Source organism: Brachyistius frenatus, unplaced genomic scaffold (genome assembly GCF_029030835.1).
Source record: "Brachyistius frenatus isolate BFR_SWC_R1_liver_20210118 unplaced genomic scaffold, ASM2903083v1 Contig_72, whole genome shotgun sequence".
NCBI classification, from domain to species: Eukaryota; Metazoa; Chordata; class Actinopteri; family Embiotocidae; genus Brachyistius; species Brachyistius frenatus.
Genome location: NW_027210671.1, coordinates 1790928 through 1813933, shown reverse-complemented (window position 1 = coordinate 1813933; position 23006 = coordinate 1790928). Strand labels below are relative to the sequence as shown.

Here is a 23006-nt window from a genome sequence, read left to right as displayed (position 1 = left end):
TGTGGGCATGTCTGTGGTATTTGCACTTTAAGGTACTTTTGCTTTGGCTTTACTTTTCAGTAAACTACGTCCATTTGGATGTAAGATTATCGGTTGACCCGTGTCGGTAGCAGTTGCTACCGGCTGCCGACAGTTGAACGAAAACCAAAGGGACAAGTGAGCCAATCAGAGCTTTGTTTTCAGGTGTAAACAAAATTGGCCGCTCACTCAGATTATAAAGTTTGTGTCAATCCACAGTCTCAATTTCTGCCACCTTTTTAAATGGAATCTACAACAAGAAGGGTCGAGAAGGTTTGAAAAATACGAGTGTCATAGCTTTTCAATAGACGTTAGGGAGAGGGATTTGATCAACACGAGTCAGGGTTGAAAACATTTACACAACTCACTCCCTCATTTACACACAGAAACACAGACATAAACAAACGCACAGACAGGCTTGTCATTGTCCTTTCCTGTACTTCTCCAGTTTGAATCCAAACGGAGTCCCAACCTCGAACCCCAAACTGTCAAACCAACATTGTTTTTTCTTTCGTGGTAAAAAAAAACAACACTTTGCTTGAGTTCCTTCAAAGGGTTGAAGTGAAATCATACAAACACACACATTGTTAATGAGACCACCCACAACTGTTCTGCATGCTGAGATGGCCTGTTTGTGTTCAGGAATGCTGATGATCTGAAAGACTGAACTAAAATAATCCAGAGACTGCCAAAGAGAGAGATCACACTATTTATTGCCTGAAATCCTTCGCAGAGATGCATGGTTTGTCAAGGTTTTCGCAGCAGCTCGGTGTGGCGTTGCTTTAACTTAACTTCTAACGTTAGTCTTTTAATAATTACAGATGTTCTATGATGATCTATGATTGATATACTGCATTTAAGAAACTAAGAGAAAATTCAAGGTATCACTAGAGGATTTATATACCGGACTACGGCTAAATCGTTCAAAACCTTCCTGAACCAGAACCTTGACTTTGATACCAGTTCCTTCATGATGTTTTTTTCAGTATATAAATTAGACAAAATCCAGGAAAAATTCAATTGAACATTCCAGTTCAAATCTTTAGTTTATTTTAGTTAAGAGCGTAATCCAGTAACTTTAACGGGGCAAACAGTACCTGATCAAAACAAGGCTTCGAGTTCACATCTTGAATTAATAAACAATGTCAATATGACATCTTTGACCATCACATCAGCCTTTATTGTTTGTCTCGCATGACATAAGCATTAGAGATGATTGAATCTTCAAGCACTTAAGAAATATAAATAAATTTCATCCAAATCCAAAAAACATTTTATTTCCTTTCATTTGGAGAAAAGAAGTGAGGGCGCATCGTTCCGGTGCCATAACTTTGAGTCCAACAACAATGATAAAACATGTCTGCAGCCCCTCTTATCAGTATGAACTTCAATAGCATCAGCTAAATATATTTTGATATTAGAGATAATATTAATTATTAATTAATATTAATTATGACAAAGGTGAATTTATTGCAAAGGTTCATTCAAAACGTATTGCTTGTACTGTGTACAAATATCCAACCCGACACAGAACTGGCACTCAACCCATACACTGTATGACTTAATTGTGCTTCCATCGACAAAAGTCAAATTTGTAAAAGAGGAAGTCGGTGTCGAGAAAACGCTGACCTTCTGGTGCGTGGAGTTACGAAATGTGAACGTCTGTCTGGAAACAGTCACATGTACCATGTACGGCCCTCAGAGAAATCAGAGTTTACATCATCATCCCGCGAGCTGTCTGCAGTGTTGCACGGTCAAAGTGTTACCCACACAGTTCTCAGCTCACCCTTTAAATTACAACCGTGAGATTTTAAAAGTGAGCTAATGCAGGTCACAACCCAGCTAATATATCGTTCCATTGTGTGTATGGGACACAAAACTAGAGACAGTGAGATGAGTCGGATGGGTTCTTGCCCTCAGATATTAGATCTCCGAGTTATCATTGTAATTTAAAGCTTGTTAATTGTGGGGTTGAGGGTTAAAGAATAATAGCAGCATCTAAGACAAGGCTCAGAGAGACAAAGCCATCGTGGCTCATTTGGTGTAATAAAGCTCCACACAGACAAACCCAGATGGTTAATTGAATCACTTGCAGCCCCAGTTGGATTGTACAGACAAAGCCAGTGTTTCACTCCTAAAACAACTCGGTTTTCTCTCGATTTTCTTGTATAAACTGCTGCAAGAATGACAAAGTTGGTGCACTATAAAAGCCACAAATATATCACCCAGTTTAGTTTATTCATAAAAGCTAATCAAGGCACGCAAAATACTGCAAAGGCTTTCAGAATCTAACACGCAGGTGCCAAAAGCCACTCTGACCACCTCTTAGGAGAAAGCACTGTTGTACAAATGATGGAGTGAAACACAAAGGCCTTGCTGAAATTTGGCTACTCTTTCTTCCTTCCCGTGGCTGTTTACCCAGATGGCATCAGTATTAGCCACCTTTTTTCTTCTTTTTTTTTTAAATCAGGAACTAAACTGAATGTTTAAGCATTGCTCCTCTGCTGGAGAAAGGATTAGCTGCTTGATTCATTGACCGGCTTTTCTCTGGCTTTTGGCAGTGAGCAGAGCTTTCTGTCTGCTCTGCACCTGGCTGATGTGACCTGAAGTGGCACCAAAGACAGTCAGATCATGTGCACATCGAACATCTCTTGGACGTTTCATTGTCTAATTTAAGTGGCTCTTGGGATGGTTTTGCAGGTGTAAGCGACTGGTTCTTTGGTCGTTAAAAAATTCCAGTTTCATTTTTTTTCTGGATACATTCATTGTTGTTAATGTAATTATGACAGCTCTTTGTAACCAATGAGCTTTTGTAAAAGTGGACTCAGCCTCCGGTTCTGAAAAGTGAGGCCAAAGCAGCCGCTAGGGATTGGCCCCAAAAAGCATCCGGCTCCATAGACTCTTATTTAAATTCTTTCATTAAATACAAAGTCAACACACATTTTTTTCCAGAAGTCATTATGTGTCATTCACTAAAGTCACTCCTTCTTATTAGTTTTCTGGCGGGTCATCTAAAAATATTCCCAACATTAATTCGATATTAGGCCTCAAGAAGTGGTAATTGTGGGGGCGTGTCTGTTTGATTGACAGGCCTGTGGTGCGGCCAGGTTCACCGCTCGCTCCTCCTCATCTCGTCCAAACATGGTCACTTCTAGCTTCAAAAAAGTAAGATGACGACGGCCAAAATGCAAATTCGGAGCTCCAGAGGCAGTTTACAAACCAATGGGTGATGTCATGGTTGGGTGCCCCTTGTTTGTAACACACTAGTACACTGTGGATCTGCGTTACTATTTACTTGACTTTGTAGGTTTCTATTCATTACTTAATGAATGCAAACCATATTTTTGCTTGTTTTATTGGATTATTGGAAGCGCCAACAATTCAGTTGCAATACATTTTCCTATAATATACTCCAGATAAACATTTTTTTACTGTTAAGTAATCATTGGTCATGGCATTTTACCAGTTGGTGAAGCCTCTTTCTTAAGAACAGACACCAGGATCCTCAGAGTGTGTCAGGTTTCGACACATTTAGAGTCCCTCTGTGTTCTAATAGAGTACACATCGGCATCTGAGACATGCATTCATGGACAGTGCCAACACACGTGTGGTCAACTCCCGCTGTCCATTGATATGGTTCCTCACTGTCAAGGGCGGTCAATAGACTTATCCACAGAAGGATCATAAAGCGTCGTCATGCACCAGATGTTGTGCCTGATGTGGTCCTCTCCCTGAGGCCCCACACGAAGCATATTCTCAACATGAAATCGTTATTGCACCGTCTGGAAGTGAACTTAAGAGCGGTGATGTGATGCGTTTAGTATCATGAGCCAAAGTCAGACCCATCCTGTCGCCTGAACGTGGACCTATACTGACCCTTTACGTAACCGGCAAGTTCAGACATTTATCTTAAGAATCTGTGAATCAGTGATGTGTCAGCTACTAAACAATGAACACACAAAATGGGAGGGGTGTGTGTGTGTGTGTGTGTGTGTGTGTGTGTGTGTGTGTGTGTGTGTGTGTGTGTGTGTGTGTGTGTGTGTGTGTGTGTGTGTGTGTTGCGGTGGGGACTTTAACTTGAATGTACACTCCCCAACAGGGACTCGTGTCACAGTGGAGACATAATTTGATGTCCCCAAAGGTACAGTCGGTTGTTTGATTGTTAAGACTTGGTTTTAGAGTTAAGTTAAGTTAAGTTAGGTTAGGTTAGGTTAGGGTTAAGGTTAGGATAGGGGGCCAGGGAATGCATTATATCAATGAGTTGTCCCCACAGAGATAGTGAGAAAGAGAATGTGCTTTATTAAAGGCTTTATGAGATGAAGTCACATGGAGACAAAAACGTTGAACTTGGTGACACTGGAAGTGTTATGGAGTGTACTTCTTCTCCTCTCAGTATGTGATTTACTTGACTCTCTGTTGATAATTATGCTGAGCGAAAGGTACACATTCCTCTTGCTCATTTGATCTTCATTTATGAGCTGAGAACTTGTGACATTTGAGAAATGCTTGCTCACTTGTGTTTGGTCTTTCTGCCAACACAGATTTTGTTTCCCTGACTTGCCTGATATAATGTTGTTGGCTATAATAGTCAGAAAAGGGAATTTTCATTTGATACATTTTCACGTGCTACATGTATATTTTTGATTGTGCTTCTTTAATAGATAATTTTGAACAAAGATTGCAACTGAGCAGGTCTGGATGAGAGATTGATCCCACCTGGGTCTAAGTGGTACTAATTCCAGAGAACCTCCCTGATTGGCTGCACAGAATAGGTGACAGGGTCATCATCTCACTGTCACTTTTAAATGATCCTCCAGTATCTCACCATTCTAATTTCCTTTTATTAAATACAACTTAAAAACACAAAAGTTTCCTGCATGAATCCTGACAGAAAAGAAATACGATTTTCATACCGATGGCTCTAATAAGTGACTAATAAACTTTCATCCAGGAGAATATTTTTTCCTAACAAGGAAATACTCATGAAAACACACAACTTTATTTATGATTGACAGACATTTAAATGGTTCTGCTGCTGAGAAAATAATTGTGTGAGCGGGGGGGAAGTGGACTCTTGCCTGGTTGTGCTCACTTGTTTATTGTAATTAGAGCTATAAATGAAACTCTGATTGGGGAGGGGAGAGTGCACATTAGCCCACAACGACCAAAAAAATGCATGTTGTGTGTGTGTGTGTGTGTGTGTGTGTGTGTGTGTGTGTGTGTGTGTGTGTGTGTGTGTGTGTGTATCTTGGAGAGCAGCCAGAGAGGTGGGAGTGGGAGGGCCGTCAGCGTTTTTCAGACAACATGAATGAGGGCCCCACCGGAGTGAGCTTCCTGTGTGAGGGCTATAAAAACAAAACCGGGGCTAAAGAATGCCGAGTGCTCCCACATTCCTGAATGTTCTGCCAGGTACAGGACACACAGCATGTCCTCCGCTGCGGCCTCGGATAAACAACAAAAATACAACAATTCCCATGAGACACTGCCATGGATTAAAAAAAAAAAAACATGCAAATGTACATCTTTAAAGGTCAAATCTGTATTAAATATCCAGGACTAAACATCAACAGCTCCTCTGGTGGTCCACAGAGGCTGCCATTGTCGTTAGATCCCACAATACCAAAATGTTGCGCAGAACACACAATTAACAGATTAGTTTCCAGCTACCTGACTAAAAATGTATAGCTTTTATTAAATAACTGCATGTGGGTCTGACAGGTTTATCCCCGTAGACAATGAATGTCATTCATAAATTTCTATCCATTCTTTATCATCAGGGGAGCATTAAAATGTTGTCTACATGGCACAAGAATCTGCCACTGAGATATTTACTTTTTGATTTTATGCAAGAGAAAAGTCTTAGCTGATGGTAGCAGAAGAGGGAAGGTCACAGAGGTCACCAAAGACAGGGTTCACCCTCTGAGGACTATGGAAATCTAACAGGACTCTCTCTTTGTCTGTTACTATCAGAAAGCCATATAAATCCATCCATCCATCCATCCATCCATCCATCCATCCATCCATGTAGGTCTAACATTTGTATCCCCTGCAGACAATGAATGTCATTCATACATTTCTGCCAACTAGATCATCAAGTGTCTTGTGTGTAAATTTCTCATTTTACCCAGAAGGTGATGAAGAAGAAATAAGCTTACACTACTCAGACTAGTTGGTGTCCAAAGTAGAAATGCTTTACCATCAGGGGAACATTAACATGCTCTCTACATGTCAAAACAATCTGCCAATAAGATTTGGGTATTTATTTAATGCAAAAAGAAAATTTGGGCTGTGGTAGCAATAGGGGAAAGGTCAGGGAGGTCACCAGAAACAGGTAATAGGAACCTGTCTTTGTCTCTTACTGACAGAAAACATTATAGCTCCTACTTCAAAAGTGATGCAATTCAGAAAACAAAAACTTAGCTGGAGAAGCTTTAAGCCTTTTAGCAGGCAAAGATTCATACTGGATGTTTTTCAGTTATCATAACATTGAGTGTGGCTGAAGGATGCTGATTTCATCCGACCTTTACCATACAAACCCAAAGATTAAAAAAAAAATCTTATTGCGTTTCCTCTGTTATTTCAAATCACAGCCACCTTCGTAAACTGTACCATGTTAATGTTTAAATTAGATTACAAACAGAGCAAAATTTTAGGTACAGCAAATGTGATTTTGGCCTAAAGTAATGTTTTATAAGCAGGGTGTAGCGTGTTGGAGCGTCTTCCAGTGGTAGTGACCTCGCTCCCGGGAGTGGGCAGGGTGCTGCTGCGCTGAGGTCAGTGGATGATCTCATGGTAGCTGCTGACTGGGCCCACATGTTTGTCTAATCTTGCTTCCTGCAACACCAAAATGTGCTTAGGGGGCCAAAATAACATTCAAACATGAAACACATAGTTGTACGCTCAGTTGTGCATGTAGACTTACAGGAGAAGGGACATATATCTTCATTTAACAGGAATACATGTTAAAATAATGCAAGAAACTTTTTATAATTTGGACTTGACTTGGTTAAAAGTGGTTTTTCATTGATTTTCTGCTGCGTTAGTGTAATAAACATTAAATAATAAGACAAAATAGATAATAAATAGAACGATAAAATCAAGGAAATAGCTTGGACTAATTCAACTGATATTCAGTGAGATAAAGTTGTAGTTAAGTGGTGACCAAGCGATCTGATCCTTGGGAGTTACACAAGTGCTTGTTAGACTTAATGAATACATGATTCAACCATTAGCTCATGCTGCACCATCAAACTGCTTTCATAACTGAGAGGTGCTTTCAGTATCAGGGTGTAGATATTTCAGGCACGCTGCATGCTTTAAGCAAACAACAGAAGCAGAAAGAACTTGTTTTAGAAGAGGGGAACAAGTTTGACTTCCCACTGCTGATTAGCGTCATATGACAACTGTCAGTTTTCAACCACACAGACCACACGTTCCAATAACATGAGAAAAGACGTCACAGATGGCACTAAAGAATAAAGTTGTAATTTTCCACATCTGTGAAGGAGCAGTCAATGTCAGCAATTTTGATTGTTTAATATGTCTTTTTGGGGATCAAATATTAGATTATCAGCTCAAATGTGAAGGAGTACACAGTTGGGGTTTAACCGATGTGTTAAGAGGATTAAAGGAAAGGAAAACTTAAATGAAAAATTCACACGGGATAAATTTAAAACAAGTCTCTGGAGGAGGTGGAGGAATTAACGCATGCACACATTCTGTTTTTCATGGTGGGATTGCAACATGAGGCCACTGTTGGACCGAGTTGTTCTGTGTTGTTTCCCCAGAGACAGAAATCTGTAGAGCCCAGAGCCTCAGAGCTTCGTATCCCCTCTGCACCTGAGTCTGTCAGCTGTGTAATTGAAAACAGATCCAGCCAGAGTCCCCCAGCCAAACCCCCCCCCCCCACCCACCCACCCACCGCCAGCAGGAATATGCTGAGTACAGGCAAACGTCAACACCAAAACGGTGCAAGTCATTTCACACTCTCATCATTTTCAAGGCTTGTCTGTCTATTATAGAAGTAGTTCATCCTTTTGGAAAATTTACTTTTTTCCTGTTTTAGGATGAAATGAGAGGAAACTTCAAGGAAGATATAATTGATTTCTATATTAACAACACTTGTAATATTTACTGGGTTGCTTGTACACATTAACCCCCGCCCCCAAAGTGTGTACTACAGTGTAGTAAGTGTTTCAGTCCAGTCAGTGTCACATCTTGTTTTGCCTCAGCTTGAAAAGTAGACGCTCTTATGACCAGGGTCAAAGAAGGACATCATGTATCGAAGTCCCGCTACAGAGTTTGGTTGGTGTTAGTTGGATGGGTCGAACCCTGGACTTTCACCCAGGAAATCAGGGTTGGGTCACTGAAAAATGTTTTCCTAACCCTAACTGAGACGTTTCTGTGCCGAACCACGTGGCTTTTCCCGCCTAGACGAGAGTAAAACGTGACACTGACAAAGTATGATATAGTTGTTTTTTTCACGCTTTGTCGCAATACCAGATTGGGTGAACACAAATCTGAAGTCCTCTTCAGCTCTGGTGCATTTTGGCATCTTAAAGGTCTTTGTGTCTTTGTGTTTACCAGCTTCCAACTTTTACTTGACTTTTCTGCTCTCATGGTGTGTTTAGCACCAAACAGCAGACAGACAACCTGACATCCATAGCAGGGCGTTAAGCACCTAAACAGACAAATTTTTCCATGAAGAGTTGGTGGAGACCAAAAACAGAGCAAGAAGAGAAAGAGAAAGGTTGACAGAAATGGGACTCCAACGTATGCTAATGGCGTACCAATGAATGCCAACGCTGCCTGGCAGATGAGTTTTGTTAGCCGCACAACAATGTGGCATCCTTGGACAAGTGGTGGTGACCAATCAAAAAAGGGCAAGCACAAGTTAGCATATGTTACTGAAACAACTGGAGTCTTTACCTTGTAATATCTAAACAAGTTAAAGTTGCAGAGCCAAAAACTTTCAAACTCTTAATCCACATTCAACAAGCACAACTACCCAGTCCTTTGCTGCTGGTGGGATGAGGCCTACCAGCTGTTTCAACACACCGTGCAAGAACAACATGTTCTGTTTTTTTTTTTCAATTTCACCTCAACTTGAAATATCTTACTGCCATCTAAAACAGAGTGTTTCCTTTTAACAGAAATCCTGTGTTTGCCTTAGCACTTCCTCTTTTAATATAAGAATCTTACATGAAGAAATACGAAGGATGAAATCTTTGTGGTTCGCCTCGGGGCATTTCCTGCCATTATAGTGTAACATTTGGACGGCTTTAATCAGCTGAAGCAATGAGGGGAAGTCAGGGTCAAACTCACAATGAGATTCAATGTGAAATTATGTCATGGTTGAGTGTAAGAGCTCTTAAGAGTGAAGAGATGAGCGGAGTTAAGGATAGCCGATGTGAAACGACGATGCAGAAGTTTTGAGGTCGGACTGATTCAAGGGGTTTCTGTTTGATGAGCACCTGAACTCCCCGTTTTAGAGCTTTTTGTTGGTCTTTTTTGGTTTCACTGGTGAACCAGATTTCCATGTTGCACAGGGAGGGTGCAGCAGGAATTGGGTTTAATCTACACCAGGATCTCGAGACACTGATTCAGTCCTTGTGAAAGCAATACCAGCGTCAGTGCCAGCTCATTAGAGGGGAGAAACCCTGTTCACTTCTCAGAGCCACAGCAAGTCCGAAAACAAGCGAGTCGAGTCTCATCGGAGCTGTGATAATTTATTGTTGGACATGTTATGCTTCTTGTTAGTGATGAGACGCTACGGCTCCCAGAACAAATCCTACAGAGAGTCTCCCTGTTTTCCCCTCATCAGCAGTTACACTTGTGTCACGCTATGTTATCATGCCTTTCACAAGAATCATATGCAGCAACAGCAGCTAAGAATTGATCAGTTTTACAAATTCAGAACAAGCTGAGCTTCAGGCTGTGAAGAGCAACAATGTACAAACAGGAGCACCCATTTCTTCAGGCGTTGGCAGTATTGACTGAAGGCCTGTGGGGTGACTCTGCTTGAAGTAAAAGGCTGCGTACATCTTAATGCAGGACATGAAACCCAGAGATCACAAAACAAAATATAGAACAAAGGAAAGGTAAAGGAGATGATGAGAGCGCCTACATGACAGGATATTATGAGCTACGCTATGGTGGAGCTCTACAGATGGCAATGCCGGCCTGTCAGTCGGCCCACCCTTTTTTTTTTTTTTGCCCCGACTGAAATATCTGAACAACTACTCGATGTACTGCAGAGACATTTGTGATCCACAGAGTGTGAATCCACTGAATTCACCCGTATGTTGACGTTTTGAGGATACAGTAATCTCCTGACCTTTGGCCTCACGAAATATGTCAACACCAACCTGATGAATTTGGCAGATCAATTTCTGCAGTTACTCAATCAACTATTGCCCCCCCTCCCCCTCCATTTCATTTAGTGCCACCATTAGGTTAACACAAATCTTAAACTCTTCTAACTAATGACAGTCAGCTCAGTTACTTTGTTAGCATGTTAGCACTGACCGCGTTGTATTGCGTACTGTGACACAGCTGCCAGTGTGGCTGTAGCCTCCGAGTCATGTCGGAATTAAAAGGCATCTGCTTTTCCCCGAAGAAATGGACTCATTAACTGCACGTAAAGAAGCTTCAGTGTCTTGTTCCAGTTTGTGATAGTGCTCAGAATAATCCCAGAACATTTAATTACCATAATTTCGTTAGACATCTTGGCAGTTCCGCGGTAACCATTTCTTGTCAGTGCTTCTCTAAACGTTTGTACTTTGGTTTCAAGCAGAGGCAAAAGAGGAGACCAGAGGGGGATGTCTTCATAGATGATAATTAACGTGTAACATGACATTACATTAACATACAAACATGTTTACAGGAGCAGGTGGTTGCTGCTGTGACCTAGTAGTGATGGAACCTGCTTTCATTTCTGCTTTACATCACATCACTGGATTCTTATCAGAAGAACAAAAAAAAAATCCTTCATGGTGTATTCACCTCAACGTAAACCTGCAAAAAGAAAAACCTGCATGTACAAAGAGAAACTCTCCAATCAGCTCTTTGTTAACTTGGTTATAGGTGGTGGTGATGATAGCTTTAATGAAAAACTCCTGCCAGCTGTTTTTTGACCTTTTCCTGTTCACTGCGTGTTCGCTGTCATCCACTCTGACACTTTTAACAGTGGCCAGATGTCCCAGATGGCTGGCTGCGCTCTGTGCTGTCAGCAGATCTGTGCGCCGAGCATGCAGCTTAGCATGAAGCCCAGACACGGCACACCAGTCCTCCTGGGACGCAGCCAAGGAAACAGTGCAGTTAGAGCTGCACGGTTTGCTCTCTTTGTCTTTTTGGCATTGTAAACCGGTGAGGTGGTTACATTACATTGGTGTATAAATTCTATTTGTCTGGCTCGTCTGTCAGGTGATATTTAAAAGGCAAATTAACCTGTCAGCACATCCACAAGTTTCTATTGGCTTTTCCCCCAGTTGTTCACGGTATTTATGCTCCGGACTGAAATGATCTAACATTTTTAGGCTGATTAAATGAAGAATAACAAAAAACAAAGTCGTTATTTAAAGTTCTTGACAAAACACACAGGACCAACCAAGATCTTTCTGTGAAGGAGGAGTTTTTTATTTTGCTTCTACATTAATCTCTTCATGATGCAACCGGCATCATAAAGGTTAAAAACATCAGTACAGCTGAACTGCCTAGAAGTGTGCTATGAAAAGGACTGCAGTATTAAAACAGGTGAGGAGCCCTCTACCCTGGAACAGCCTGCCTCTGAACACTACCCCCAAACTAAGCCTGAAAACCAACACCTTGTCGACACAAACTCTGTTATCCGGCATTTTTATTTGAGCACCAGTGCTTGCTGTGCCATGAGTAAAGCATGGGTCCTAATTGTGACTCCTTGATCTTGAAAAAAAAAAAATCTATCCTGAGGGCCACTGGAAAAATTAAAAAAAAAGCCCTTTCAAATAAAATAATTTCCCATAAAAGACACTGCTCTCGTTCAAAGCACAGTGACCTTTTTCTTTTTTTCAAATGTGTTGCGCTGTAAAAACAAATACAATATATTTCTACATAAACAGTATATAAAGCTTTTTAGTAACTATTAACAGAAATGACCAAAGAAACGTAATCCGAAGGCACAGCGAGACAGTGGTGCCAGTGCTGTAAACATGTAGTCCTGTGTGCCCCAGAGGAAATACACCAGGCGGGGCTTGAGTGTTTCCAGAAGGCAGTGTGTCGCTGCTGCTGGAGCCGCAGTCGCTTCACCAGTTAGGTAAAAAAAAAAAAAACAGTGTTGTAAGGCTAGAAATACTTGATATATGAAATCTTGCACCAGGAGTTTTTGCAGCAGCGAATACAAGGCTCTCTCTCTGCAGGTCATTACATCAGATCTAATTCACCCACGCACCGGACCGAGTGGTGCACCACCGTTATTATTGATTCTCACGACATCTAAAAGAATTGGACCTTTGTTTGTATTAAAAGTTGGCCTAACATCAAAGTCCTCTCTTAAACAAGGACAGCCACTGCCCAAAAAATACGGCCAACACCCACCGAAACCTGGATTTGGTTGAAATTTCACAATTACTGGAACGTAATGTCCTCAAATATCCCTCCCTGCTGGATGAGCAGCACTCAGCAGTGTGTGGTGCTGGCTGGTGTTTGCCAAAAACGCCGCCGGCAGGCCGAGGGAGATGCAGGGCCGTTCATCACAGAAATTTGAACCGATGGGCCGAGACAAGTGATCCACTACGCGTTGTCGTACTTCTGCAGAGCCTCCTCCAGCTTGCCGGTGATTTTCTGGAAGAAGGCGATCTGCTGTTGTAGATGGTGCTGCATCTGGGCCTTGAAGTCGCGTACGCGGATCTGGTGGAAGTGCTGGAGCTCGGCCAGCGTGGCGCAGGAGATAATGTTGCAGCGGTCGTTGATGCCCTCCGCCTGCGCCCGGTCCATCTTGCCCTCCTCCACATGCTTTTGGCTCTCTTTCACCTTTGTCAGGGCTCCTGTTTGTGGAGGGGGAAAAAAAAGAGCATGACTTTAGACAGAGATCCGACTGCTTCATGTTAGTCAGTGTTCTGCAAATAGAGAAACACCCACACCATATCAATATTTAATCTCAGGGGGAACATCCAGGTCTAATTATACCAAAACAACAACAACAACAAAAAGCCCTCAAGCAGGTTCCATGTGTTTTAACAACGTTCCCCCTTTAGGATCTTATTTCCTTGAACTTAACCTTTGACTTATCAAACTGACCAAAAATAGTGGGAATGCTTCTGAGCACGACCCGTTTGTTCCAAAGTCCCTGAGAACCAGAGGCACATCTGTATCTAAAGTTAGAGAACACGGGGGCCCGAACTCTAAAAATATCTGTTACATTATGTCACTTCAAAGCCCAGCCGACCATTTAAGGGAATTCTTCTGGCAGTTTGATACCATCTACCGATTTGGGGAACATGGGTAACTGCCTAACAAAATGTTAACACATCTGTTTAGTAAGATTGAGCTATTTTTCAACAATGGTGTCATGGTCAAGCAATTGACCGTTCGTTAACCCTCCACAAGAGCAGAAGGAACGCATTTAACATCGTGTTTATCTCTCCTACCAACAGCAGAAAATGTCAGCATGTCCAGCTAACTATCTTATTGCAGTATCAAGTTTTAATTCCAAGGCCAAGGAGCATTTTATTGGCAAATTTTTAGGGATTCGAGTTTAAAAAGGAAAAAAAAACAACTCCTGTTTATTCTGATATATTACTGACTAAAGCGGTATGAGCAATTCATATACAGTATGAGTGTCAAAATTACTTACAGTACTATAGCTAGTGGCTATTAAAGTTTCCCTCAAGACATGCAGCTTGATGTCTCAGTCTTTTAAAACAAACCATATATGGCGTCACATAAAGCATATTAAATATGCAGTGTCCATCTAAAAATAAGAACCTCGCTTTCTTGTTGTAGTTTTTACCTCTGTTGAAAGTGAGGGATTAATTGTTGAAAAAAAAAAAATCACATTTCTATGATTTCTGCCACCTTATTGTAAACCGCATATATGTTGTGCAACAGCAACGAGCTTAGCGGAAGTTTTAGATTTTTAGATTCTTTCATGTGAGTCATATTATTGAAGCACAACTATGAAGGTTTACACTCTTTGGTTGTTACTGATGAATTTGAATCACTTTTTTAGTTCAGCTGTTGGACATAGTACTGATCTCTTTAGGTGAATTTAAGTAAACTATAAAAAAAAAATTAAAAAAAAATAAGTAGCTATATAGCTTGCAACAAAACCAAATTCATAGTGTTGCACTCATACCGAGAATATCACACGAGGAAAGAGAGGGGGGTTTACAACCTCACATTTTCACACGCATATCAACTGTCAGTGCAACTTCATGTGAAAAAAGAAAAAGCAGTCTCAGTTTGCTTGCCGCAGAATAAGCCTTCAGTCATTGTGGTGCCAATACAAGAAATGAGCCTCAAACTTTCCAGACAGATGGTTGGATGGGAGCAGAAGGAGGGTCATAACACCAGGAGCTCATGGCTGACTTCTTATCAAACTGATGATATCTGACCGAATAAAGGAAGAAATGTCACCAGCAATTAGTATTAAATTGTAAAGGGAGGGTAAGTGGAAGGATATGTCCTTCTGCCTGAACTTACAACTTAAATATGTCCAAGTTGAAAACAAAGAGGACACAATGGTGAGGGTGGTGACATGAAACCTATGTTTGTGTGCTTATATCATTTCTTAGGGTTTCTTATGTTCTTGTCAAAAATAATTGTCCAGTTTGCACCTACATTTGTATACCAAATAGAGGAAGTTTGTTAATGTCACCCCTTCTCAAATTAATTTTGCATCTCCTTGCTGCCGTGGAAACAGCAACATTTACTATTTTTGTTGCTTCTCATTTGTGAGGAATCTCACTTTCTGTTTATCACATATCAGTCTGTGTTTTGGCCTGTTGGATGGATAAAACAAGACATTTTTGATTGATATTTTTCAACATTTCTAGACATTTGATAGACTAAATAATTAAGGAAATCATCCACAGATTAACATTAAAAATAATCATGAATCTAGTCTTAAAAGGTTTTAAGCGAAACTGACTCATTTGATCGGACCTACGGAGGGTCCTTACCGAAGCAGTGGTTTGCTCAATACTTTGAAATACAGAAACCAGTACTGATGTACTACATGTCATTGAGTGTTGACACTGGTATGTTGCACAGACTGAATGTAGAAAGACCAGTGAAACATCGTGCATTAATGACCAGCTAACAGACAATCCAAACTGCGTGTTGGCTTCAGGTTGGAGTGCACTTCTTGCACTGTTGTGTCATGGGTTTTTTTGTCTTGATGTGGGCTGAGTTACCAGCACTCAGCTGAAACTCGTTTCCTGAAACCAACAGAGGACTTCTTGACCTGAACCCGCCGCTCTGACTTCTGTTAAAGTTCATGACCGCCTTCTTTTTTTACAACGCACAACACTCAGCAACATGTAAGGCTGTTTATTACAGCACATAGACAAATATGCTGAGACCACCCTCCCCCAAAACAACATGTCTTCGCCCTTCCCCCTTAAGCTCAGTTTGCCTTCTGGCTCCCTCAGCTGCAGTTTAACCCAGATCTTTGAAATGAGCATAATACACAACAGATTGAAGATGACAGAAAAAGGAAAAGAAAACAGCAGAAGAAGATACAGGCCGGAGGAGACGGGAAGGACAGACGGGAACAAGGACAGACAGGAACAAGCACAGACGTCCACAGACTTCAATATAAATTCCCATGGTGTTTACTATACCTTAAAGGTCTCTGGCTTCCTGTGTTTTAAAAGCCCATCAATGGACTAAGCAGGAATAATTGTTACCATGGAGACTTTACTGGAAAAGGCAAGAGTTCAGTCACAAAGGATGGTGTCAGCAAACTGTAATATGCGGAGCCACATTATTTTCACAGGAGGCTGCAAGTAAACTTTAAAGGCCTGCTGCAAAAATTACAACCACTAATAAGATTCAAGTAGTTCCTCAAATCTAAATTATTGATTCCTCTGATGAATATTTTCTCAATTAATTTATTGTTACTCTTCAAAATTATTTCCCACAGGCGGAGATGAAGCCTTCATATTGCTTGTTTTGTCCGATCAGTCTAAAACCTGATACTATTTCATTTACTGTCATAAATAACGGAGAAAATCAAGAAATTCAAACATGTCCCAGGCTGCAACCCATAAAAGTGGGTTCTGAAAGTTTATTTTTGCTTAAAAAAATAAATAAAACAATCAAGAGACTCATTGTTGCATCTGCCAACACCAATAAATCAGCTAATAGTTTAAGCACTACTGTCAAGTTCCACATAACAGAAACTAATTTAAAAAAAAAAATCATTCAATCATTAAAATAAAGATGTGGTTAAATATCTTTTAAAAATTGAATCATAAACCATCTCATCTCAAACCTTTTGTTTTAAGGATTCTGCAAAGAAAATCCTGTAAAGCTTCTTTGGCAGTGAACATAAATATGATCTCAATTTTTTTGCAGCAGTATCTCCTGATATAAATAAATAATATCAATCAAAAAAGCGTGCACCAGTTCCAGTATATTTATAGGAACAGGGAATTGTAAATAAAGTGAATAGAAGTGAATTATTTACAGTCAATGACTACGAACTCCTGCTTTTGGCCTCTTAGCCTTCCAGTGTATTCAAGATACAGAATCATATTTTATTCACGTAAATGTATGGACTTTTTCAAAGCAACCGATTACTGCCCAAACCCTACGTCACCTACAGTGATACATAATGTTTGCAGCACACTGCAGTTCCTATCAAAACAAGCAAACGTCCTGATAATGGCCTTTGCAGAATTCTTCCCTGGGTGTACGGAGGTGGCACAGAGCCCTGCTGGCCTCACTGGAGGCTTCAGCTCTTACGTAATCCCCCGGTTACGCAACACCCGAGAGCTCCAGCGAGCCAATGGCCTGAACAACCAGCGGCAATCCCCATCTCATCACTCCACCACCTCTGTCATCCATTTGTGCACCAGAGGACATTTAACTAGCCCGGAACAATACGGTTCATGAGACAGACCCGCCGCAGTGTTTGCACTGGAGGAGTGGCAGCTTAAAGGCTGACTCAGCAGAAAAGCCTGGCTTCCTTGTAAATCGGTGATTTCCTTCTCCTGCTGAAAGTGTTCTGTATGTAGTCTGAATGCTCTCCAGCCAACTGATTTAATTAAATTGTAAACCACAGTATGTTGATTTGATTGAGATCAGTCCTCGTTGCCCTGAAGTTCATCAGTGTGGGCTCTTCCCTGACAAAAGTCTATTTTATTAGCCTGTTGAAGACTTGGTATCTGAGCTTTTTAATTGAGTCAATTAAAACATCATTTGCAAACTTATCATAAACTGATTGGTGCTCTATTATGTTATTCTGGCTTGCTGTTGACTGAAGACTGAAACACATTATCACACCCTGGTTAACAGTCAACAGGTTTTTCCTTGAAGATTAATATCACAGAGTAACCTTCAGCAGCAACAGGGGCTGCATTTTAATATTCACATGACAGATAAAGACTGTCAGTGCAGATTTAAAAAAAAAAAAAAAAAAAAAAGGTTTTCCCTTCTACATACTGTACTATAAACTGCTGGACCACATTTAGACCTAAACATCTGCGTTCAGAAGTTAATGATTCAATTAACTCCTCTCTTTGAGCTTCCATTATGCTAAATAGGAGCATTTCATTGTCTTTTTGCACATATTAGAAGCTGTAGCTTCTTTTGTAATCATCCAAACCAGTGTTACTTATCTTCAGGTTGTAAAGAGTCAACATATATAAAACTCCTCCCCTCCCCTTGGAGAACTCGAAACAAGAAGCCACATCACACCTTCATGCTGTCAAGAACTCAACATCAAATTAAGACAAAAATAAAGCGTTAAATGCTTTTCTGAAAAGCCAGATATGATGTCAGTGGCAGGAGCGTTGTCCCTGCCAGGCTGCACACTGATGGCTAACGGGGGTCCCTGTGGAGGTGGAGATCAATAAGGTGACGGTCAATGTCACTGTGAGAAGGCTCACATTTCACCGGTCACTCGTGTTGGGACAAATAAAACTCTACGTGGTATCTGTGGTCGTCATGAGGTGGACCGAGAAAGCTAAAAATGGAAATGAGCTATTGATAAAAGTGATAAGCAGCAGCTGTGATGTGTTTATCCTACAGAGAGCAGCTGTGATCTGATGACGAGACCGCCTCCAGGGAGATCCTCTTAAATAGGGGGTAAAAAAAAAAACAACTAACGTGCAAGTCTAAAGTTTCCATGTCTAATATTTCTTTATTAAATTAGGAATTTGTATTTTTGTCTTTTACATGTCTTATAAACAGAAAGGAATGGGTTCCTCACTTGCGTAATGATTAAGGGGGAAGGAATGTAAAAATAACAAAAACAGAAAAATTGGCTCACCCAGACCAGAATAAAGAGAGGACCGTAACAGCCTCAGTGCATTAAAAACAAGGTGAGATCAAAGTCATTTTAGATTCAATACGTGATGCAAGGCTCTCCTTTCATCTGCTGCATGCCCTGTCTGTCCCATCAGCTTTGTTCTCAGTCTACCAGTGTGTCTGTTTATTTGTGAGTCTTTTCTCAACATTGTCCCTGCAGCAAGGACCTCTGAATCTCTTATCTGTGGAATTAGGCTGGGCTTATCACACCAGGCTGTGTCACCTTTTTTGGTGTGTGTGTGTGTGTGTGTGTGTGTGTGTGTGTGTGTGTGTGTGTGTGTGTGTGTGTGTGTGTGTGTGTGTGTGTGTGTGTGTGTGTGTGTGTGTGGCGCCTACGTGGCAAACTTGATTTGAGCTGACTGGGAAGTTTTGAGTCCCACTGCAGCCTAAACACCCATCCCCCCCCCCCACACACACACACCCCCCTCTTTCCAATGGCATCTATTATAGTGGAGTGAATGGGGGCCAGTGTTTGTTGGCACCCAGATGATAAACAAAGTTTTCCACAGGCAACAGCAATATGCTAAACCTTAAATTGAGGTTAAGTTATTTTAGCGAGTCTGACAGTTCATTTTCAGACTCACATATCTGATAAATTAAGCTCTCGGAACTCGCAGATGAAAACATTCATTTCCAGAGAGAGAGCCGTGTGATTTCAGTAAGGTGCAACACAAGAGCTGGAACTAATGCATGGAATGAGAAGGATTAGTTCACATCATCCACTAATCTTGCGAGAATATATTTGCCCATGTCCTACATTGTGTCCTGTGTTAGGTAGGATTGTCAGCGTGAAAAGGAAGACATATTGGCAAATGTTCATGCAGCAGTCAGTCAGGTATAACCCACAAAGAGGAGCAGTAGTTTACCAAATCATTTACTCTCATAAAGAAAGCTACATGGCAACAGCAGTGAGAACATTCCTTCGCAATGCTGTGTGAGAGTGACATTTTGCCTCACAATGAAAACAGCCTGGGTTGGAGTTGTGTAGGAGGATGGAGGGCAGACAAAGAAACACAGATCTGGTGTTGTATCAATCCACGCAGATTGGAGATTATCTGTGTGTCCGCTGATACGTCACACTTCCGTCATGGAAACTCAAACACAGCCCAACGGGGTGCTGCCCATTTGACTCAGCAGGTGGAACAAACAATGGCAGCAGCATGTAAACTAATCTCCACATGCAAACACTGCCTATTTGTATTCCATATTGACACAGGCTGCTGCTGTGACAACAGCAACACTGTCTGAAACTAATTGTGGTGTTTGTCTTGTTGTGACCAGCAAACACACTTCCTTCTTCACTTTAAAACCGGTTGACTTTACCTCAGCCAAAACTGTGGTAGAAAGTAAGGTCTAGAAACAGGGTTAATGATGCCACTGCTACCGTACGGCTTTATTTTATGTAGTATATGAATTTTAAAGCCCAGTATCACACCAAAGTGTGCAATACACCTATCAGTGATGGTTGGCCTCGGTGGGCACAGATCATGTGACAAAAGTCACGTGTTGAATGTCGTGCGACGGACGTCATTTGAAGAAGAACTAAAGTGCTCATGTTTGTGTCAGGAGGTCAGTTAGGGATGGTTGGATGGTTTTAAACACCAAATTTGCATGCCGGAATTTGAGTCCGAGAGAGAGTGACGTGAATTTCTTTTGTAAGCCCAACCATGTGGTTTATCATGCCAGGGCGAGGTGAAACCATGACGATGACACGGTTTGAATTTTAGATTGTCTGGGACACTTGTATTATGAAACATTAGAGATTTGTCCCATTGTGTTGTTGTGGGATTTAATTGAGTGCGTCTTTCATTCAATACTGTAGTATTTCAGTTTGGACAATCATCTTCCCTTTTGTCCAACTCTTAATTAATAATAGTTTCTTAATGTAGTTTAGAATGTCAGCAATCTGTCATTCCCGCTGTCATGGGATTATAATAAACGGTCTACTGAGAGGCTCCTTAAAGCAACCTTAAACCAGATAAATCAGTGAGTGAGAAATCTAGAAAAGTACAGTGTTGTTTGTTTACCTTTCTGGACATGGATGATGTCTGGGTAGTTTGCCAGATGTCCTTGGTAAAGCGCTAACAAATCCATGATTGGGTCGAGATCCTTGCTTGGCTGCTCAGCAAAATACTCTCCGATGGCTTCGTATGCGTCCCCGGTGAAGGAGATAGCCTGGTTGAGTCCTGTAGAATACGTCTGCTGGTCCATTTCAAAGGCCTGACTCAGGACCTTAAATGACATCCCCACTTTCTGATACTCCTTCTTAAAGCCGCTGATCTGCTTGCGGGCAAACTCACTGACAGTGGTGTTGAGCTGCAAGGTGCTGTCGTCCATCCTTTTGGTGAAAGTCTTGAATCCGTCTATTTTGCTCTCGACCTCCTGGAAGTCGAGTGGAGCCGCAGGTGTGCTGATGGTGAGGAAAAAGTTGGCTCCGACCATTTCGTCCTTCTCTGCCTTCCTCTTTCCCTGCTTCCAGGCCTTCTCGTCGGTGCTGTTGCAGGTAAGGAAGTGCTGGAACACATCACACCTGGCCAGGACCGGGTGGCTGGTCATGTGGTTCATCCACCACATGAGGCCTTTCCTCCTCTTGGAGATGAAGTCCTCCTCAAAGCGCCCTGTGGCCTGTTTCTCTGGGATGTGTGGCACAGAGATGACAGGAAACTTCTCCACCAGCCGGGCGTACAGCCAGTCAAAATGCTTATACCTCCTGTTCACCTGGTTCTGTGTGTGTGTGGGTGTCAGCTTATAGGAAATGTAGCTTTTCATGCCCTTGAACTTGGTCTGTTTGGTGGGGTCGTCGATCGTGCAGATGAAGGGGTAAGGGTTCTCCTGCCACTCTGGACCGTACTGCCCCATCACCACACAGATCTTATCCCCATCTTTCACAAAGCCCGACGCCTCCCCGAGAACAAACGCCTCTCCTCCTGACTTCACAAAGGTCGAAAACCTGTTCAGGTTTCTACTGACTGTAGCAGAACTCTTTGCTTGCTGTGCATTACCTCGTGACATTGAGGATGTTGACACTCTATAGGTGGAGGCACCATTGCCTTCAAAGTCCTGGTACCTTCCTCCTACTGTCCCCGGCTCATCTGCCACCGTGGAGCTGTCATCCCAGTCATCATCCCAGTCATCATCGCTGCCTTGGTTGGGCTGCTGGTAGGTGTGCTGCTGCTGCTGCTGCTGCTGCTGAGGGGGAGGATGCTGTTGTTGTAAGGGAGCTGGGAAAGTGGTGAAACCAGGAGGAGACGGTTTAGAAAAGTTTTCAACTTTAGGCTTAAAAGAGCCGTCAAACCCTCCGGATGGGATGTTGGCGTATCGGGAGTCCGGGTAAGTGTCCCCAGATGTGTTGCAGCTGTTGTTGTTGAACGTGGAGGCAGCGTCGCTCGTCAGGATCTCCACGTACGACGCGGGGAACAGTCCCCTCTCTCCTCTGCTGTTCGCTCCTTCAAACCAGCCCTCAATGTCCTGTTGGCTGTACAAAGTTAGGATCTCGTTCTCCTTGACTGACACCTCGCCGGGGTTTTCGGAGTTGAAGTCGTACAGCGCTCTGGCTCGGAGCGCCATGATTCGCCACAGCTGGAAGGAGAGCAGGACAGCGGGATCGCTTATGGCTGGCTGGCCGGGGCAGGAGGGAAGCGCAGCGGGCTGCCAGGCTAGCTCAGTCAGTCCCCCCCCCCTTCCCCCCCTCACACACACACACACACACACACACACACACACACACACACACACACACCAAAAACTACTCCTCAAACTCCCGAGTACAAACTTCTAACAACGTGTGTAAATCCTTTCTGCACGGTCCTCCGTCTCGGTCAAACCTGAGAGGAAACTGCGAAGGTTTAAATCCAGAGGCTGCAGTGTATGAACCAGGATTGACGGTGTTTTGTGCTCCAATAAACATGAGTCTGTGCTCCTCCAGCCTCCCTCTGCTCTCAGTCGGACGCTTCTGCCTTCACTCGCTGTGCATCAACCGCAAGTCGACCAGGCTGAATAATCGAGGGCGGAGCTTCCAGACTGCAATCCACCCAGACAACACAAATCAAGCGCCTGCATGGGGGGAGAGCGACACAAGCTTTTCCACACTTGTTGAGTGCTTCATGCACCAAAAAAAGCAGATTGCAGACCAACCCTGGCTTCATGCGAGGAACAAGAGCAGCGAGAAAACAATTTGATGTAAAAAAAAAAAAAAGAAAGAAATGTGGGGTCATGAGTCTTATATGTGGTGTCAACGTTTACAACCAATGATAATTAACAAATTGGAGGTTATAATTCAAAATTGTTATTGTTACGCCACTGCATTTATCTGTCACTCATAATAACCGGTTACCTTCATATTAAGATCATAAAATACACAATAAACCTGTTTCAGGCTATCCATGGTATTATTTCTTCACTCCTCAGCCAGGCACAATGTTGAAAAGTTTGCATCACAAAGTAGCCTAACTGATTGCTAGTGGTAAAAAGAGAAA

The 23006-nt window shown here is 42.1% G+C and overlaps 2 protein-coding genes across 2 annotated transcripts in view; one reads left to right on the top strand and one right to left on the bottom strand.

The window, feature by feature from the left end:
• LOC138626308 (ADP-ribosylation factor-like protein 15) overlaps window positions 1-23006 on the top strand; it is a 155379-nt gene that overhangs the window by 29792 nt on the left and 102581 nt on the right. The window lies entirely within an intron of this gene.
• snx18a (sorting nexin 18a) lies at window positions 10924-22485 on the bottom strand. Its single transcript, XM_069707880.1, has 3 exons — window positions 22241-22485; window positions 20559-22210; window positions 10924-13040 (listed from the first exon to the last, which is right to left on the bottom strand). The coding sequence occupies exons 2-3, from the start codon at window positions 22096-22098 to the stop codon at window positions 12787-12789; spliced, it is 1794 nt and encodes a 597-aa protein (XP_069563981.1). The 5' UTR covers window positions 22099-22210; window positions 22241-22485; the 3' UTR covers window positions 10924-12786.

Bases quoted from the DNA above. Each gene is read 5' to 3' on its own strand.
- snx18a (XM_069707880.1), bottom strand. From the start codon at position 22,098: ATGGCGCTCCGAGCCAGAGCGCTGTACGACTTCAACTCCGAAAACCCC. The intron at 13,041-20,558 runs GTAAACAAACAA...CTCCACAAACAG, and splicing joins CATCATCCATGTCCAGAAAG to GAGCCCTGACAAAGGTGAAA.